Genomic DNA, 15,640 nt, shown 5'->3' with positions numbered 1-15,640 from the left:
AGCGCTCTTATCCAAAGCACTTTACAGTAGTTAGCTAACGGTACAAATAATATTTGGAAAGATCATTAAGTGGTCCGTCGAGACCCTTAGCAATTTTCAAGTGGTCTGTGGGGAAAAGAAAGTTAGACTACAAAACCAATCAAGGTACCTCACTTTATTTTCATTTACTTGCTATTACTTATAATATAGGAGGAGGATGAAGGAAAAAAAGAATGAAAAATGGGGGTAGGGGGGAGATGAGAGTTGTTTTTTTTTGGCTGGGTCCCCGGGGGGGGCCCAAAAATGAAGCTGAGCACAGGGCCCCACTAACTCTAAATCCGCCACTGATCCCAAGTGCAACTCACACGAGCACTTGCATTCCTAGCCTTGCACATGGGCAAACTCGAACTCGTGCACAGCCTTGTGCGTACCCCAGCATGACAGGCACTGTACAGAAATGGGGGGAGGGATAGCTCAGTGGTTTGAGCATTGGCCTGCTAAACCCAGGGTTGTGAGTTCAATCCTTGAGGGGGCCATTTAGGGATCTGGGGCAAAAATCTGTCTGGGGATTGGTCCTGCTTTGAGCAGGCGGCTGGACTAGATGACCTCCTGAGGTCCCTTCCAACCCTGATATTCTATGAAACCGTGGGAGACTCGTGGGTACAGCAGGACCAGCGCCTCTGCTGAGGTTGCAATCAGTATCGCTCTGTGCACTGACCAGTGGGGGATGTTCTACGTGCTGTCTCTCTGCAATGGGCAGTGTCTGGCTGTTGCCAATTCCTTTCCAACACCGAAGCAGAGCTCTGAACTCCAGTTCTGTTCAGGTGTCACCTACAGCCTTTTCTCTTAATGGGGGGGTTTGGGTCGTAGGGTCAGCCTGGGTTTTACTGGTTGCCGGGGGGGATTGTGCCTGCCTGTCATTGCTAACTTTCCTGTTCCTGCTTTGCTGCTAGAGACGCTCCGAAAACTGATAAAGGCGAAGGTCTTTGAGGCAGCATTCCCACTGCACGAGGTGAGGAATCTGAGGGTGCCTCAGTGCTGAGAGAGTATGTGTGCGCAGGAGACAACGTGTGTGGATTGCAGATGCAGGAGAGGAAGTGGGTTAGTAGGGGAGGAGTGGCTGGGAAGACAGAGGAATAGGTCATGGTCCTATAGATCCTTTGGGTGAGGATGTGGTGGCATGTGTCTGGAAAAAGCCCTAACTAATATCTTAATAGAAGTGTGTGGGATGTGCGTGGGGGGGTTGGCAGGTTACATATATCTCTGTGCCTGATGTGAATGCTGTTTTTTTTCCAGCAAGAAGGGCTGAGAAAGTTACTGAAGGAGAATTGGGCCCAATGGAGAAAGATACTGAAGGAACAGTCAATTGAGGATATCAGGTAACCCACGCCAAGGGTATGGACAATGGGACAGCACTAGGGTGACCAGATGTCCCAATTTTATAGGGACAGTCCCGATTTTTGGGTCTTTTTCTTATATAGGCTCCTATTACCCCCCACCCCCTGTCCCGATTTTTCACTTTTGCTGTCTGGTCACCCTAGAGAGCACAAGGCCATCATGTGAAGTTATTCTGGATGGGTATTTTACTACACGTGACTCTGAGCACCCAGCTCCCAGTGTGGGGGAGTTCTACCCAGGGGTGAAAGTAAGATAAGACTTACCAGTACGGGGGGCCTGGCCCCTGGAAGGAGTGGGGCCTCGGGTGGAAGGGACGGGGCTGGGGGTCAGCCTCCCTAACCAGCCCTTCCACACTACCTGGGGGCTCTGGCGGTGATTTAAAGGGCCGGGGGCTCCGGCCACTTCCATAGCAGCACTTTAACATCGGCTGTGTATGGGCTGGCACCGGCGGCCACTTCTTACCGGTATGCCGTACTAGCCCGTACCATCCCACTTTACCTCTGGTTCTACCTAGTCCTCCATATGACTCCCAAGTTCAAACCAGAGCTGGACAAACTTAGTTTGCCTAACTGTGAACCCACTTGACTGCTGTGGGTTTAGGAGCATAGGATTGTTATACTAGATTACACTCGTGGTCTGTCTAGTATCCTGTCTCTGACAGCCGCTGGCACCAACTGCATCAGGGGAAGATGCAGCAATTCTGCAGAAGGTAATTATGGGATAACCTGCCCCCAGGAAATGTGCCTTTTAACCCTCCACACCCTTCCCCCAGACAGAGGTTGGCTCATACCGTGAACCAAGAGGGGCTATATCCTTTGGCGTTTTTAATCCTTACAGTTTGTAACTCTGGATATTCTCATCATCCATAGAAATGTCCAGCCCTTTTTTCTGCTAAGCTCCTGGCCTCAGGTGTATCCAGTGGCAATGAGTGTCTCATGCTAACTCTGCATTGTTTAAAAAAGCATTTCCTTTAACCACGTTTTAAGTTGCCACATTGCATTTTGAATAGCCCCTTATTCTTGTATTGTGAGAGCAATTCCTGACCTGCCTTCTTTAGGCTGTTCAAGTGTACAAAATAATGATTATGTCTCGTTTTATTAGTCTCCTTGCTAAGATAAAGAATCCCAGTCTTTTCAATTTCTCTAGGAGAGGTTATTTTTTCCCCATGCCCCTAAATCATTCTCCCTGACCATCTCTGAACCCCTCTGAATCTCTCTCTCTCTCTCTCAGGAGATGGGGTGACCAGTACTGAACACAGCACTCCAGATGGAGCTGCACCATTAGCTTTATATGTAGATATTCTCCTTTCTGTGTTAGTCTCAGGTTTGTTTACTCTGACTACAGCTCAACCTCACACAGATCTTCACTGAGCTTTCCACAGTGATGCCTGGATCTCTTTCCTGTGTTGTTACAGACTTATTGAGAACCCATGAATGAGCAGCTCAAATCAGTCCCTTCAGCATGTCAATACTGTATTTGATCATCTGCCATCAGCTTGCTCATTTGTTTAGCTTGGTTACTTCCTCCCCATGTTCTTCTCTGGCCCTGACTAACCTGAGTGTTTAGCATTGTGTTGTCAGGAGACATTTGCCCCCTCACTGTTCACCCACTCTCTCCCAGATCATTAACACCTATATCATCAAGGCAGGGGCCAGTCATGCAGTGACCTAAGGAGAAGCAAGAGGACGGAACTGACAGATATTTGGGGACAGCATCCCCCATCCTGAGGTCCTGGGGGAAATTCCCAAGGGATTCCAAGAGGGGAGACCACTGCCTAAGGGCATTTGGCTGACATTGGATATTGTCACTGCAAATCTGGGGCTAGATGGGATCTTTGGTGAGTGGTTTCAGCACCTGCCTTGTCTTTCAGGAGTTATTTTGGGGAGAAGGTGGCCCTGTATTTTGCCTGGCTAGGCTGGTACACCCGCATCCTGTTCCCAGCTGCTGTGCTGGGCCTGCTTGTCTTCCTATATGGGATCTTTCATTTTGATTCCAGTCAGGTCAGGTAAGTGCATTGAGGGGACACTGTGTGTCCATGTCCTGTCATGTGTCCAAATATATGCATGAATGTGTGAATGCAGGTGATCACATCTCCTATACATGGCATCCAATTCTGGGGCCTGATCCTACGAGTTCTCTTTCTATGGAACTGCCTCTGATTTCTACGGGAGCTCTGCATGCAGAGGGCTTGCAGGGCCATTGACTTCCAGCAACCGCTCCACTTTATGGAACAATGGCAGGATCTCTTAAGTGTGGCAGCTCTCTAACCGCATGATAGTGATCATAATAGCTCACGTTCTACAGTCACATGACTCCTGTGGACTTTATTGGGATGTACATTGGTGCATCCCAGTACCCAGTTTGGCCCTTGTAAGGAATGGCATGTCTGCTTTGGAGAATGGGGACATATTGCAGGCAGGGGCAACAGATTGTCAAGTGTGTCCATGCTGCAGACTGCTAGCTACACACCTGCATCTGTGTGTGACCAGGGGAGTGTGTATGAATATGCACCTATGGGAAAGCTTGCCAAGAAGGAGACCTCACCTGGCACTACCAGGGCACTAATATCTGGTAGCTGCGATGTAGAGCTATATTCCATCCATTAGCAGCGAGTATCTGCTCTGCCACTCCCTTGGCTGTTGACTGAGTGGGATGGCTGGAATGAGCACACGGCTGATGGGCTAGCAAAGCAATCATCGTACTCTTTACTTTCTTTCCTGCTCCAGCAAAGAGATCTGTGAAGCCAACACCACCATCATGTGCCCACTCTGTGACCAGAAGTGCCCGTTCTGGCAGCTGTCAGATACTTGCACCTATGCCAAGGTAAATCAATGCTCGCCAGAGAAACCTTCCATTTCTCCACTGGGCCCTTGTTTCCAATAGCTGCTGTGCTTATGCCTCCTCACAATACCCCCAGCAGCACGTGGCCAGTATGTATCCCCCTGGGAAACGAGTCAGCTGCTGAAGGTGGCTGCAGGGAGCTCTTGCACGTACTACAGCAGAGAATTATGTCCAGCTCCGTGGTCCTGCCTGGGGGGTGGAGGCTTCCCAAGCTTTGGGTTGAGTCTTAAGAACTCCTGCTTTCTCCTCTTCTGCCTCCCATGATGTCCTGAGGGCCATGGAGCACTGCTCTCCCCCGTGGGACTGGGCACAGTGCCACTGCTGCAGTCCTCGCAGCACCCTGGGGGCCTCCTGCGTCCTCTCCAGCCAGACTCCGCCCCTGTGCTCCGTGCTCCTTTGTAATCCCGTCTTTCTCGGTCTCTCCTTTGCCAGGTCACTCACCTGTTTGACAACGAGGGGACGATTCTCTTTGCAGTGCTCATGGCTCTCTGGGGTAGGTTTCTGTCTCTCCGTGCCTAGCACAAGGCTTTGAAGTGGGAATGGCCTGTCAGCTGTAGCCTGCTGTGGGTCTGGTGACAAACCGGGTTCCCGCGCTGTTTATTCAGAACCTGCCAACATCCTCTCTACCCAGCAGAGAGGTGTAACTTTACCAAGGGAAGGAGTGGGGTTGGGCAGCGTGTGACGGGGAAGGGAAAGGCACCGGTGAAGTTACGTGAGTTTGGGGATGGGTTTTGGTACTCTGTAACTTTAGATCACTGGTTCAAATCCAGTTCTGGACATTCCCCTCTGGAGTCTGGTCAGGGACCTATGTGAAATGAGTTTGGTGGCCCATCTGTCTTTGGGTTTTCTCTGTACCCACCACAGTAGCATCTGTGTATCTAATCTGGTTTCATTTCAGCTCTGAGGTTACCAACGTATGCATTCCAAAAAGCATTGCCACAGCTAGCACCAGCTGGTATCCTCAAGGTCTGACTGGGCTGTGGATATTGGAGAGGTGGAAGCTGCCCTAAGTCAGAGCAGTCCCTGGGGCTACTCCAAGCTATGCAAGGGCCCTGTTGGCCTCCAGAGCACCCCAGAATTCAAGTATAAAACCACTCCTGTATCTCCATTCCTTCCCTCTCTCCTGCAAAGCACAGCACAGGATCCGGCCCATAATGCTTTGCTAGCAGCTTGTGCAGCAGAGAGACGAGAAACATGCCCCAGAACAGAAGTGAGGGGTAAATCACCCAGGTGGATGGGAGTCTGTCAACACTGGCTAGAAAATATACTATAGGCTGGCCACCATGTCCTGGAAGTGCATTCAGACCCAGCTGTGATCCTTCTCCTGGATTGACCCCATGGCTACCAGCAGTAAACGCCCCCTGTTTGGAGGGCTTTTCTGCAGAGAGCTCCAGGCTGCTTCCCTCCACATTGGAGGACCTGGATGCTTAGCAGCACTTCCCCTACCTGGCCTGTAGGAAAGGCGTGTGCTCCTGTGACTGCTTCGTTAAGTCAATGTCTCCATGTGGCAGAGGAGTCTCTGCTGCTCTGACCACACTGTTCTGTGGTTTCACCTACAGCCACCGTGTTCCTAGAGCTGTGGAAGAGGAGAAGGGCTGAGGTGGTCAGTGGCTGGGAACTGTACGGGTGGGATGAAGATGAGGTGAGAATAAGTCTCTCCTTTGCACTGTCTTCCTCTTTATAGACTCGTAGACTTTTAAAGGCCAGAAAGGACCATCATGATCATCTAGGCAGATCTCCTGCACATCGCAGCCACAGAACCTCACCTGCCCACTCCTGTCATAGACCCCTAACCTCTGGCTGAGATACTGATGTCCTCAAATCATGGTTTAAAGACTTCAAGTTACAGAGAACCCACTATTTACACTAGTTTAAACTTGCAAGTGACCCATGCCCCATACTGCAGAGGAAGGCGAAAACCCCCCTACAGTCTCTGCCAATCTGACCTTGGGGAAAATTCTTTCCTGGTCCCATATATGATGATCAGTTAGACCCTGAGTATGTGGACAAGACCCACCAGTCAGACACCTGGGAAAGAATTCCCTGTAGTAACTCAGAGCCCTCCCCCATCTACTGTCCCATCATCAGCCATTGGAGATGTTTGCTGCTAGCAGTCATAGATTGATTACAATGGCAGGTAGCCAATCTCATTATACCATCCCCTCCATAAACTTATCAAGCTCAGTCTTGAAACCAGTTAGGTATTTTGCCCCCACTGCTTCTCTTGGGAGGCTGCGCCCAAGTTTCACTCCTCCGATGGTTAGAAACCTTTGTCTAATTTCAGGCCTAAACTTGTTGATGGCCAGTTTACCTCCATTTGTTCTTGTGTCCACTGTGACAGGTTAGACCCCCTTGGAATGCCACCTGATGTACTGGGGTTTCACTGAGCCCCTTCTTCTGCTCCATCAGCCTGGATTCCCTCTCCCTGTTATGCTGAATTAGGCTCTCCGGCCTCTTGCAGCACACACAGAGGTAGGGCCACACCCTGCTACAGACACAGACTGAAGTCAGCTCTGTGTGAGAGGATTCACCCAGCGCTCACGTGCACACCCCTTTTGGGGAATAAATCCAAAATAATACTGTCTTGTGCTGTATAGAAAGAGCTTCACAGCGCAAACTCATAAAAATTCCCCCTCTCCCTCAATGTAAAGAGAGAGATGCACAACTTCTTTTCCCCCCAGTTAGGAATTGCACAAACTGGGTTTAATAATACAGAAAACAAATTTATTAACTATATAAAAGGCAGATTTTAAGTGAATAAAAGAGATAACAAATAAGACAAAGCAGATTACTGAGCAAATAAAACGAAATATGCAAGCTAAGCTTAATACGCTCAAGAAACGGGTTACAAAATGTAATTTCTTACCCTAAATGTTATTTTAGGCCAGTTGCAAAGTTTCTGTAGCTTAGAGTTCCAGTCATCTCTCTTTTCATACAGGACCCTGTCTCAGTCTGGACCCCCCTTTGCCTTCCCTTCAGGTGTCTTTAGCAGTCTTTCTTCTTGGGCAGGTAGGCCATGGAGTAGAGTCCCGTTCGCCTTCCTCCCCACCCTTAAATAAGATTTACATAAGGCAGGAATCTTTTGTTTCCCAAACTTGCCCCTCTCCTTTTAGTGGAAAATTACAAGAAGTCCAAGATAATGTTGAGTATCAGGTGACAGGTGCACCTGACCTAGTAGTGTCACAGCTACAGGAAGGCTGGAGATTAGTATCTTCACAGTCTTGCTGTTTCTTCCTAATGGTCCATCAAGTCTGATGGCCCGTTGTCTGGTGGGTGTCTCCCAAATACACACCCAGCTGTAATTGTTACATAGTCCATATTCCTAACTTTAGATACAGAACTGATACATGCATACAAATTGGATAATCACATTCAGTAAATCGTAACCTTTCCAATGATATCTCACATGACCCATCTTGCATAAGACATCTTAGTTATGACATATTCATATCATAGCAATATTTCTATGAAGAATATGGGGTGTAACGTCACATCCACGTTGACACTTTAACTTAAATAACTCCTCTCCCTCCCTGGTACTTATCCCTCTGATGTGTCTATAGAGAGCAATCATATCTTCCCCTCAGCCTTCTTTTGGTTAGACTAAACAAACCAAGCTCTTTGAGTCTCCTCTCATGAGGTAGGTTTTCCATTCCTCGGATCATCCTAGTCGCCCTTCTCTGCACCTGTTCCAGTTTGAATTCATCTTTCTTAAACATGGAAGACCAGAACTGCACACAGTAAACTCCCTCCCTCCCTGTGCCATTGTCTCTCTTGCCAGGAGGCAGGTGGAAGCTGGGCTGTGTACAGGCATAGGGAAAATTGCTGTTCCAACTAAAGGCAATGCTGGGAGGACACTCACTGCTGAGATCCCAGCTGGCACTGCAGAGGGGGACCCTCACGCTGCAGGAGACTGAACTGGGATTAATGAGGCACTGCTGTAGGAGAGGTGCCCCCAGATCTTCCTGCCTTTATTGGGAAAGGAGTGCAGGGCCCCTGAAGTCCTTTCCCTGAAAGGGTTTTAGATGCAGGCTATTAATTAGTGCACAGCACAGGAACTACTGCCACTCCTGTTTATAAAGACTGGGGTCAGTCAGATCAGTCTGCAACATGCCTGTATGCATGATATAACCCACAGCCATTTCAAGGAATGTCCAATCCAGGCCAAGTTATGGAGACCCTGTGCTAGCCAGTCTGGGAGATTCCTGGCTTTGACATGCAGGCTACATGAAGAAATACCTTAGGATCTGCTACAAGTTCTGTCCCTCTTCTGCCCTGCCAGAGCATGTCATGTTCATCGCATGCTTCCATCTCATTGACACATGCAAGGCACTATACTGCCCCTTGGCTTGGTTTTCCCTAGCGCATGGCTCTGACTCATATTCTTTTTTCCCCCATCCCCAGGAGGAGCTGGCCTTGCAGCTGATCAATAACCCAGAGCATAACCTCAAGGAGTACCAGCACTCTTATATCCGCAGCACTATCCTGCTTCTCTTAGTCCTGCTTATGGTACGTGCTATTGGCTCAGACACCTCCACGAGCTTGGGGATTTCTACAGCATTGAGCTATAGGCGCGTGTGGTTGTGAAGTGAATGACACAGAAAGGCGTTTGAAGGGGGACAGGACGCTGAATAGCTTTGGGGGTTGGGGGTGGGCTGCAGAGCCTTTCAGCTCTAAGATGCCAAGTGGATTCTCAGTCTGGCCCAGGGTGGTGGAGATTTCAAGTCATCACCGTTGCATGGCTGCTTGGTGGCCTGTGTAGTGATCTCAGTCTGGTTTCTAAAACACCCCCTAGATGAGTCAGCCTTAACTGGTCCAGTCTCGGAGCAGGCCTGGATTGAGTGCGCCTGGAGACCGTGCGCTCCTAACTCACTATTAGAGAGGAGTGAAGCAAGGGCAGTCACTCTGTGGAAAACGTGAACTGCTGTTGGATGTCCTCTGCCTGTTCTTTGGATAGACAGTGGGGGAGGCAGGGGGCATTCACTTGGGCACTAAAGTCACATGGGGATAGCAGGGAGGCAGCCATTTGCCAGTTTATTTCCTGAGAGCTCACTGGCATGTGCCAGCTGCCTGCCACTCCGCCATGCTGCTGCAGAGAGCGTCCCAGCTCCCATCCCTTCCTACATACAGTGCTACAGGGGAAATGCTGTAAAAAAAACCTATCCGAACTATACACCAGGGGCAGAAACGGGATGGGTGACTATTACTTTACTCACGGGGGGAGGGGGGGAGCATAATGAACAATGGGGGTGCCAGCAATGTCAGCCCCTACATGCACGCGCTTGCTCCTCCGCCCCACACTGCCGGGTCAGTGTCCTCTGTATTTAACCACTTCACTCCTCCCAGAATCTGTGCTGGGCACAGGCATTCCCCCCTGCAGGCTGGGCGCGGGCACTAAGGGCCTGGATCTTGGCCTGCAGCTGCTAACCGCACAGAATCCATCATCTAGCTGCATTTAAGTCTGTCGTTCTCTCCCCCCCCCCCCATGCACCCAGTTTGCTCAGTTTCCCCCTCCCCCTTCATTACCTGCCTCCCCTGCTCCTCCCGTCTCTAATCCCCGCAAGAGCTCTGACGACACACTGCCCTCCCAGATCACCGTGCTCATTGGCATCGCCCATGCGCTCGTCATTTACCGGGTGGTGGCGACTGTAGTCTTCACCCAAAGCGACTTCGAGTTCTTCCGGGAACGGGCCAGCACCGTGGCGGTGATGACGGGGGCTGTGCTGCATTACATCACCATCGTCGTCATGACCAAGGTACGGAGCGCCGCGTGACGGGAGCCTTCCTCATTCTCCCACAATCAAACACCCTGCCCGTCCCTTCTCTCCTTTCACCCTCCCTCTCCTGTGTTGCAGGTGAACAGGCGTGTGGCGCTCTTTCTCTGTGATCTGGGTAAGGCAAGGCACATGCTGTATTCACCCTGCATCTAGCATCCTCCAGCGCAGCCGGCTGGATTCATCCTGAACATTGTTGGTGGAGCACTAAAAGGGGCCGAGTCTTTCCATTGATATCAGTGGGCTTTTTCACTCTGGCCCTCGCCGCTGCTCGTACAGAACACCTTGAAATATGCTAATGCCACCTAGCTCCTGGACGGCCGAGGTTCTCAACCTTTTTCTTTCTGAGGCCCCCCCAGCATGCTATAAAAACTCCACAGCCCACCTGTGTCACAACAGTTGTTTTTCTGCATATAAAAGGCAGGGCCGGCATTAAGAGGTTGCAAGCAGGGCAACTGCCTGGGGCCCCATGCCACAGGGGCCTCCACGAAGCCACATTGCTCAGGCTTCACCTTTAGCCTGGGTGGTGGGGCTCAGGGACTTGGGCTTTAGCCCCATGAGGTGGGGCTTGGGCCTTCTGCCCTGGGCCCCAGTGAGTCTAATGCTGGCCCTGCTTGGCCCCTGAAACCTGTTCGAGGCCCCTTAGGGGGCCCCGGATCCCTGGTTGAGAATCACTACTGTACGGCCCAGCAAAGAGAAGGGTATTACCACAGCCGCCTCCTCCGTCTCCCAGGCAAATGAAATGAGCCCTGGCCAGAGCTCTAATGAGCACAGCAGGCCGGGAGCAATTCCAGAGCCAAGGGTATTCCGTTGGGAGGCCACTCTCGGCTGCTACCAAGGCTCATGTAAAGAGAGGTGAGTCTGGCAGAGAGCCAGCGCCCCAGCCAGGCAGGGCTTCAGAGAGCCAAGTCAGCATGTCTGATACCATCCGGATGTTAACTGGAAGCCAGGGCCGCTGCTGGAGCGCTGGTGAAATCGGTGCCTATCCTGCCCCAGCTCTAGTTTGAGTGTAGCCTCCAGCACAGCTGATTGCTGCAACAGAAGCCACAAGTACATAGATTGCTGTGTCAAAGTCCTGGGATTGCTGAGGCTCGCTAGACCCGGGGCTACAAATCCAGGGGATCAGGTTCAGGTCCAGGGGATTCTGGGTCAGTAAAAGGCCCAAGCACTTTGGAATGAAAGCACGACGGGCTGAAGGTGCCTGTCCAGGAAGGAGGGGGGCTTCTGCTGCTGCGACTAACCCACCCACCTGCACTCCCGTTTCCAGAGACGCCACGGACATTCTCGGAGCGTGAGAACATCTTCACTGTGAAAATCTTCACCTTCCAGTTCTTCACCTACTTCTCCTCACTGATCTACATCGCCTTCTTCCTGGGAAGGTGAGCACGGCTATGCCCCGGCCAGGTCCCCAGCTGCGGCCATTCGGCACAGAAGGAGCTGTACCCATTAACCCCGGGCAGAGCTCTGCATTAGTACTGTAACACACACCTAGGGCCAATCACCCTAGGGAGGCCCATAAACCCAGTCAGGTTTGCCTGGTGCTTCTAACCATTGGTTGCAGGGGGAAGGTATTGGCTGCTCTGGTGGCAGGGATAAAGAAGGCTGGTGCCGCTAGTGAGTGAGAGAAAGTTCCTGCAGCCTGACTTCCTGGGCGTTGATTCTGTGGGTGAAATCTTGGCCCCCTGGAGGTCACTGGGAATTTTGCCATTGATTTCAATGGGGCCAGGATGGATTTCACCCTTGTTTTTTGGAATGGGTGTCACCCTTGTTTTTTGGGATGGGTGTGTAGTTCTTCACCTCTCTCGGCTTGTCTTTCTCTCGGTTTCTGTCTGTCCCTCTCTTGCTGGGTTGATGCACTTGACTCCTCCTGTGTTTGTCTCCCACCCCCTCTCGCTTTCAGTCTCTGCACCTGCCTCTTTCTCCCCTTTGGTGCCTGGGTCTCTGTCCCAGGGGTAGTCATTACCCTTCCAGCTCCCTGCTTACAGAGGGAGGGGCTGGGAGCACCAGCATCAGGCCTATTTAACTCTGCACTCTCCTGGTCAGGATTAACGGCCGTCCTGGGAACTACGTGCGTGTAGCTGGCAAGTGGAGGCTGGAGGAGGTGAGTAAATTGTCCATAGTGCTCTAATACCCTCTCTGCACCACTCCTGCTCCCTGACACATCTCTCTGCCCCTTCCCCACCCACATCCCTGGCACTGTCTCTGTTAAAACCGTTGCTTCCTTCTACCCAGTACAACCCTTCCAATCACTCCAGGTTCTTCCTGGCCCATGTATCTAGCACCCAGCCCTTTGTCCCAAAGCCAGCCCATCTGATCTGCACAGTATAACTCTCTTCTCTTTGCAGTGCCACCCAAGTGGCTGCATCACTGATCTCTTTATCCAAATGGCCATCATAATGACCCTGAAGCAGACCCTGAGTAACTTCGTGGAGTACCTCACCCCGTAAGTCCACGCACCCTAGGCACTCATGCCAGTAGGATGCGCTCACGTGTCTGAGCTGCATGTTTCTGCTTGCAGAAGCAGTCTGCTCTGACTACAAACTTTAACTGGGATTCCCCCAGGCAGTGTCTGGGGAAGGCGAGTGTGAGGCCAGTTGCTGAGATAAGATCAGTCAGCAAATTCTCTTCAGGAAAAAATGAAATCTGTCTCTGGAGAAAGCAGAAGTAGATCTGGTCAAGGGACAAGAACAATACCATGTGACACCGTGACTAATCACAGAGCCAGAACAGTGCATTCCGAATACAGAACAATGGACGGGAAGGTCCGTACGCAGCGTTCAGCTCAGACCTTGTCACAAAAACGATTTGAGAAAAGAACAAATAAATCAAATGGGGCTCTGCTCCTGGACAAGTCAGAGAGAAAAAGGGCTGAACTCACTGAATAAATTATTCCCTCTGAACAGCTTGGCCTAGCTCTAACTGGCACCTTGACCCAACACTAAAAATTCACTCAATTTTTCTTTTAAAACTAATTTTCTTTGACATTTGGAATGGCTCTCCTAGCTATTTAGTATGTTTGCCACCTCCTGAATTTTTAGGCCCCAACTTTACTTGTCTTGGGGAGCAGTTACACCACAATAGCCCTGTTGATTTTAGTGGGACTACTCACGTGAGTACGTGCTCGTCAATGTCAGAACGGGATTCACTGTCAGGCCGTTGGTAAACTACAGCTATTGGGCCATCTTATAGATGGAAACTGCCTTCTGCTATTGGTAAGAATTCCCTCAGTAACACCAGCAGAAGGTGATATGTTTGAGAGAGAGGAAGGGGGAGAGTGTGTGTGAGACCTTACAACAGAACCAACCCACTGCTCAAGTCTCCATGTCGGTGTTCCAGAGGGGTTACTGTTGGCCCAGTGCAGGGAGCTGCTCTGGTAGCCCCCACACTTGGCTCTTTAGTATATATCCCTCACCCCTCTGCCCTTGTGTTACTGTCCCTGCAGCTGGCTAAGATTAAGGTTCCAAAAATCACTTGCCAACCCAAAGGACAAAGACAAGGTTCACATGGAGAAAGGACCCAAGGACTCCTGCAAGGAGCAGTGGCTCAAGAACTACCAACTCAACGAGGTCAACGTCTTCAGCTTGTTCGACGAGTTCTTGGAAATGAGTATGTGGCGCTCTGGGGTCATGAGTGTAATTAGTGGGTAGCGGGGAACGCCTGGTTCTCAGGTGCTGTGTTCTGGGCCCACACCTGCCCATTCCCATTGCCTCTTCTCTTTGGGTCCGTTTTTATCCAGGGGCAGCAGGTTTTAGCTGTTTACTCAACGCAGGTTTCCTTGCACCCAGTACACAAAGGGTGCTCTGAATGCCCTGGAGCTGGGTGTGACCATGCTCCCTGCTCCTGGGGTCCAGTTCCTGATGTTGGGGCTAAGGGGGAATCATACCCTTGCAGCTAGCAGGACTGGGGCTCCTGTGAGAGAAGCTGGCCACCCCTGTGACAGAGTGGTAATACCAAACGCCCATTTACATCCCAGGGAGTGGGGGCAGGTCCTAGGTCGCCACATGCAGCTTGTGGAACGCGGTCAGGCTTGGTGACTGCGTTCACTATTGAGGGGGAGGTGCGAGGGAACCAGCCCTGCCGCTCACCCAGTCTGTAGCCCATCCCTAAGCTAAGACTCTAGAGCCCAGGGAGAAATGGGCACAGACTGGGTAGATTCACCCACACACCTGCTTGGGGTCACTCGCACACATCTTGCCCCGAGCAAGACCTGGCAGGTAACTGTGACATCCCAGGAGGCGGCCTGGGGAGGATTTGTGCCTCAGGGACGACCAATTCCTTCCCTGCCCTGTCCCGCCCTTGCTTCTGGTAGCATTTGGGTACTGGCTGTGACCACTAGCAACTACTCTCCCCTCTCCTCCCCCCCCCATCCCTGTTCAGCTGAGCAGCCTGCACTTTGGGGAATGGGGGCAGAGTCAAGGTCCCACCCCTCTGTGATCACTCCTGCATGGGTGACGTTGGGGTAAGTAGAACTGGGCATGCAGCTCCTGATCTTCCCTCCGCCCACCCCCCCCCCATGGCTACAGCCATGAAGCGAGCAGATCACGCGGAGGGCGAGAAGGGGTGTCTGACTCATCCTCTCACGCTGCCTGGCCACTCAGGGCCATGCCAACATCCGGCTCTGAGGCGTCGCGCATACAGTAAGTACTTGGGCCTGTGGTCTAGCTGGATGTCCTCACAGCTCCCTTACGGTGCCTGTGCTTTGTCCTGTTCTCAGTGATCCAGTACAGCTTCACCACCATCTTTGTGGCTGCCTTCCCCCTCGCCCCGCTAATGGCCTTCATCAATAACCTCTTTGAGATCCGGCTGGATGCCATCAAGATGGTGCAGCTGCAGAGGCGCATAGTGCCTAGGAAAGCCAATGACATCGGTGAGTGGGGGCCAAGGGGATGGGCTCTCCATGAAGAACATGGGCCCGATAAAGAAGGCACTTTGGGGAGGGGAAGGGCTAATCTTACCCCAAGACTTAACAATGGCACTAACTACTGCAACAGACTCTTTCCCTAAGTCATGGTGCCAGAACATTGTCTGCTCCTGCTTCTGCTATTCCAGGGGACAGTTAGAGATAGAGGGTGCATTTGAAGAGCTGGGGGGGGAGGGGACAGGATTAGAACAGCAGCAGGGCTGTAAGTCAGGACTGAGGCACATTGGTAAAGGCATGGATAGAATCTGGATACACTTTGCTTTGGCCTAGAACGCATTGCTAGTTCCTCACGTTCATATGCAGCCCGTCTGCTAGGGTTACCATATTTCAGCAAGCAAAAAAGAGGACGGGAGGAGCCCCGCCCTAGCCCCGCCCCTGCCCCTCCCACTTCCCGCCCCCCTCAGAACCCCCAACCCCCCCCCCGTTCCTTGTTCCCTGACTGCCCCCTCCTGGGACCCCTGCCCCTATCTGCCCCCCAGGACTCCACCCCCTACCTAAGCCTCCCTGCCTCTTGTCCCCTGACTGCCCCCTCCTGAGACCCTCCCCCCATCCTAACTGGCCCCCTAGGACCCTACCCCCTACCTGTACCCTGATTGCCCCAACCCTTATCCACACCCCCACCCCCAGACAGACCCCTGGGACTCCCACGCCCCATCCAACCACTCCCCACCCCCTGACAGCCCCCCCCAGAACTCCCGACCCATCTAAACCCCTCTGCTCCCTGTCC

The 15,640-nt window shown here is 51.8% G+C and overlaps 1 protein-coding gene across 1 annotated transcript in view; it reads left to right on the top strand.

Moving 5' to 3' along the window:
* ANO9 (anoctamin 9) overlaps positions 1-15,640 on the top strand; it is a 34,978-nt gene that overhangs the window by 13,167 nt on the left and 6,171 nt on the right. Inside the window, exons 6-19 of the mRNA XM_026657657.1 lie at positions 933-991; positions 1,276-1,358; positions 3,248-3,382; positions 4,104-4,200; positions 4,651-4,711; positions 5,778-5,860; positions 8,623-8,727; positions 9,810-9,974; positions 10,074-10,110; positions 11,260-11,371; positions 12,036-12,093; positions 12,338-12,435; positions 13,435-13,598; positions 14,707-14,859. Of these exons, the coding sequence (XP_026513442.1) occupies positions 933-991; positions 1,276-1,358; positions 3,248-3,382; positions 4,104-4,200; positions 4,651-4,711; positions 5,778-5,860; positions 8,623-8,727; positions 9,810-9,974; positions 10,074-10,110; positions 11,260-11,371; positions 12,036-12,093; positions 12,338-12,435; positions 13,435-13,598; positions 14,707-14,859 (1,410 nt within the window). The remainder of the gene's footprint in view (positions 1-932; positions 992-1,275; positions 1,359-3,247; positions 3,383-4,103; positions 4,201-4,650; positions 4,712-5,777; positions 5,861-8,622; positions 8,728-9,809; positions 9,975-10,073; positions 10,111-11,259; positions 11,372-12,035; positions 12,094-12,337; positions 12,436-13,434; positions 13,599-14,706; positions 14,860-15,640) is intronic.

This window comes from Terrapene carolina, unplaced genomic scaffold (genome assembly GCF_002925995.2).
Source record: "Terrapene carolina triunguis isolate 2854851 unplaced genomic scaffold, T_m_triunguis-2.0 Scaffold261, whole genome shotgun sequence".
NCBI classification, from domain to species: Eukaryota; Metazoa; Chordata; order Testudines; family Emydidae; genus Terrapene; species Terrapene triunguis.
The sequence above is the reverse complement of the archived record's forward strand: the minus strand, read 5'-3'. Positions and strand labels throughout refer to the sequence as shown.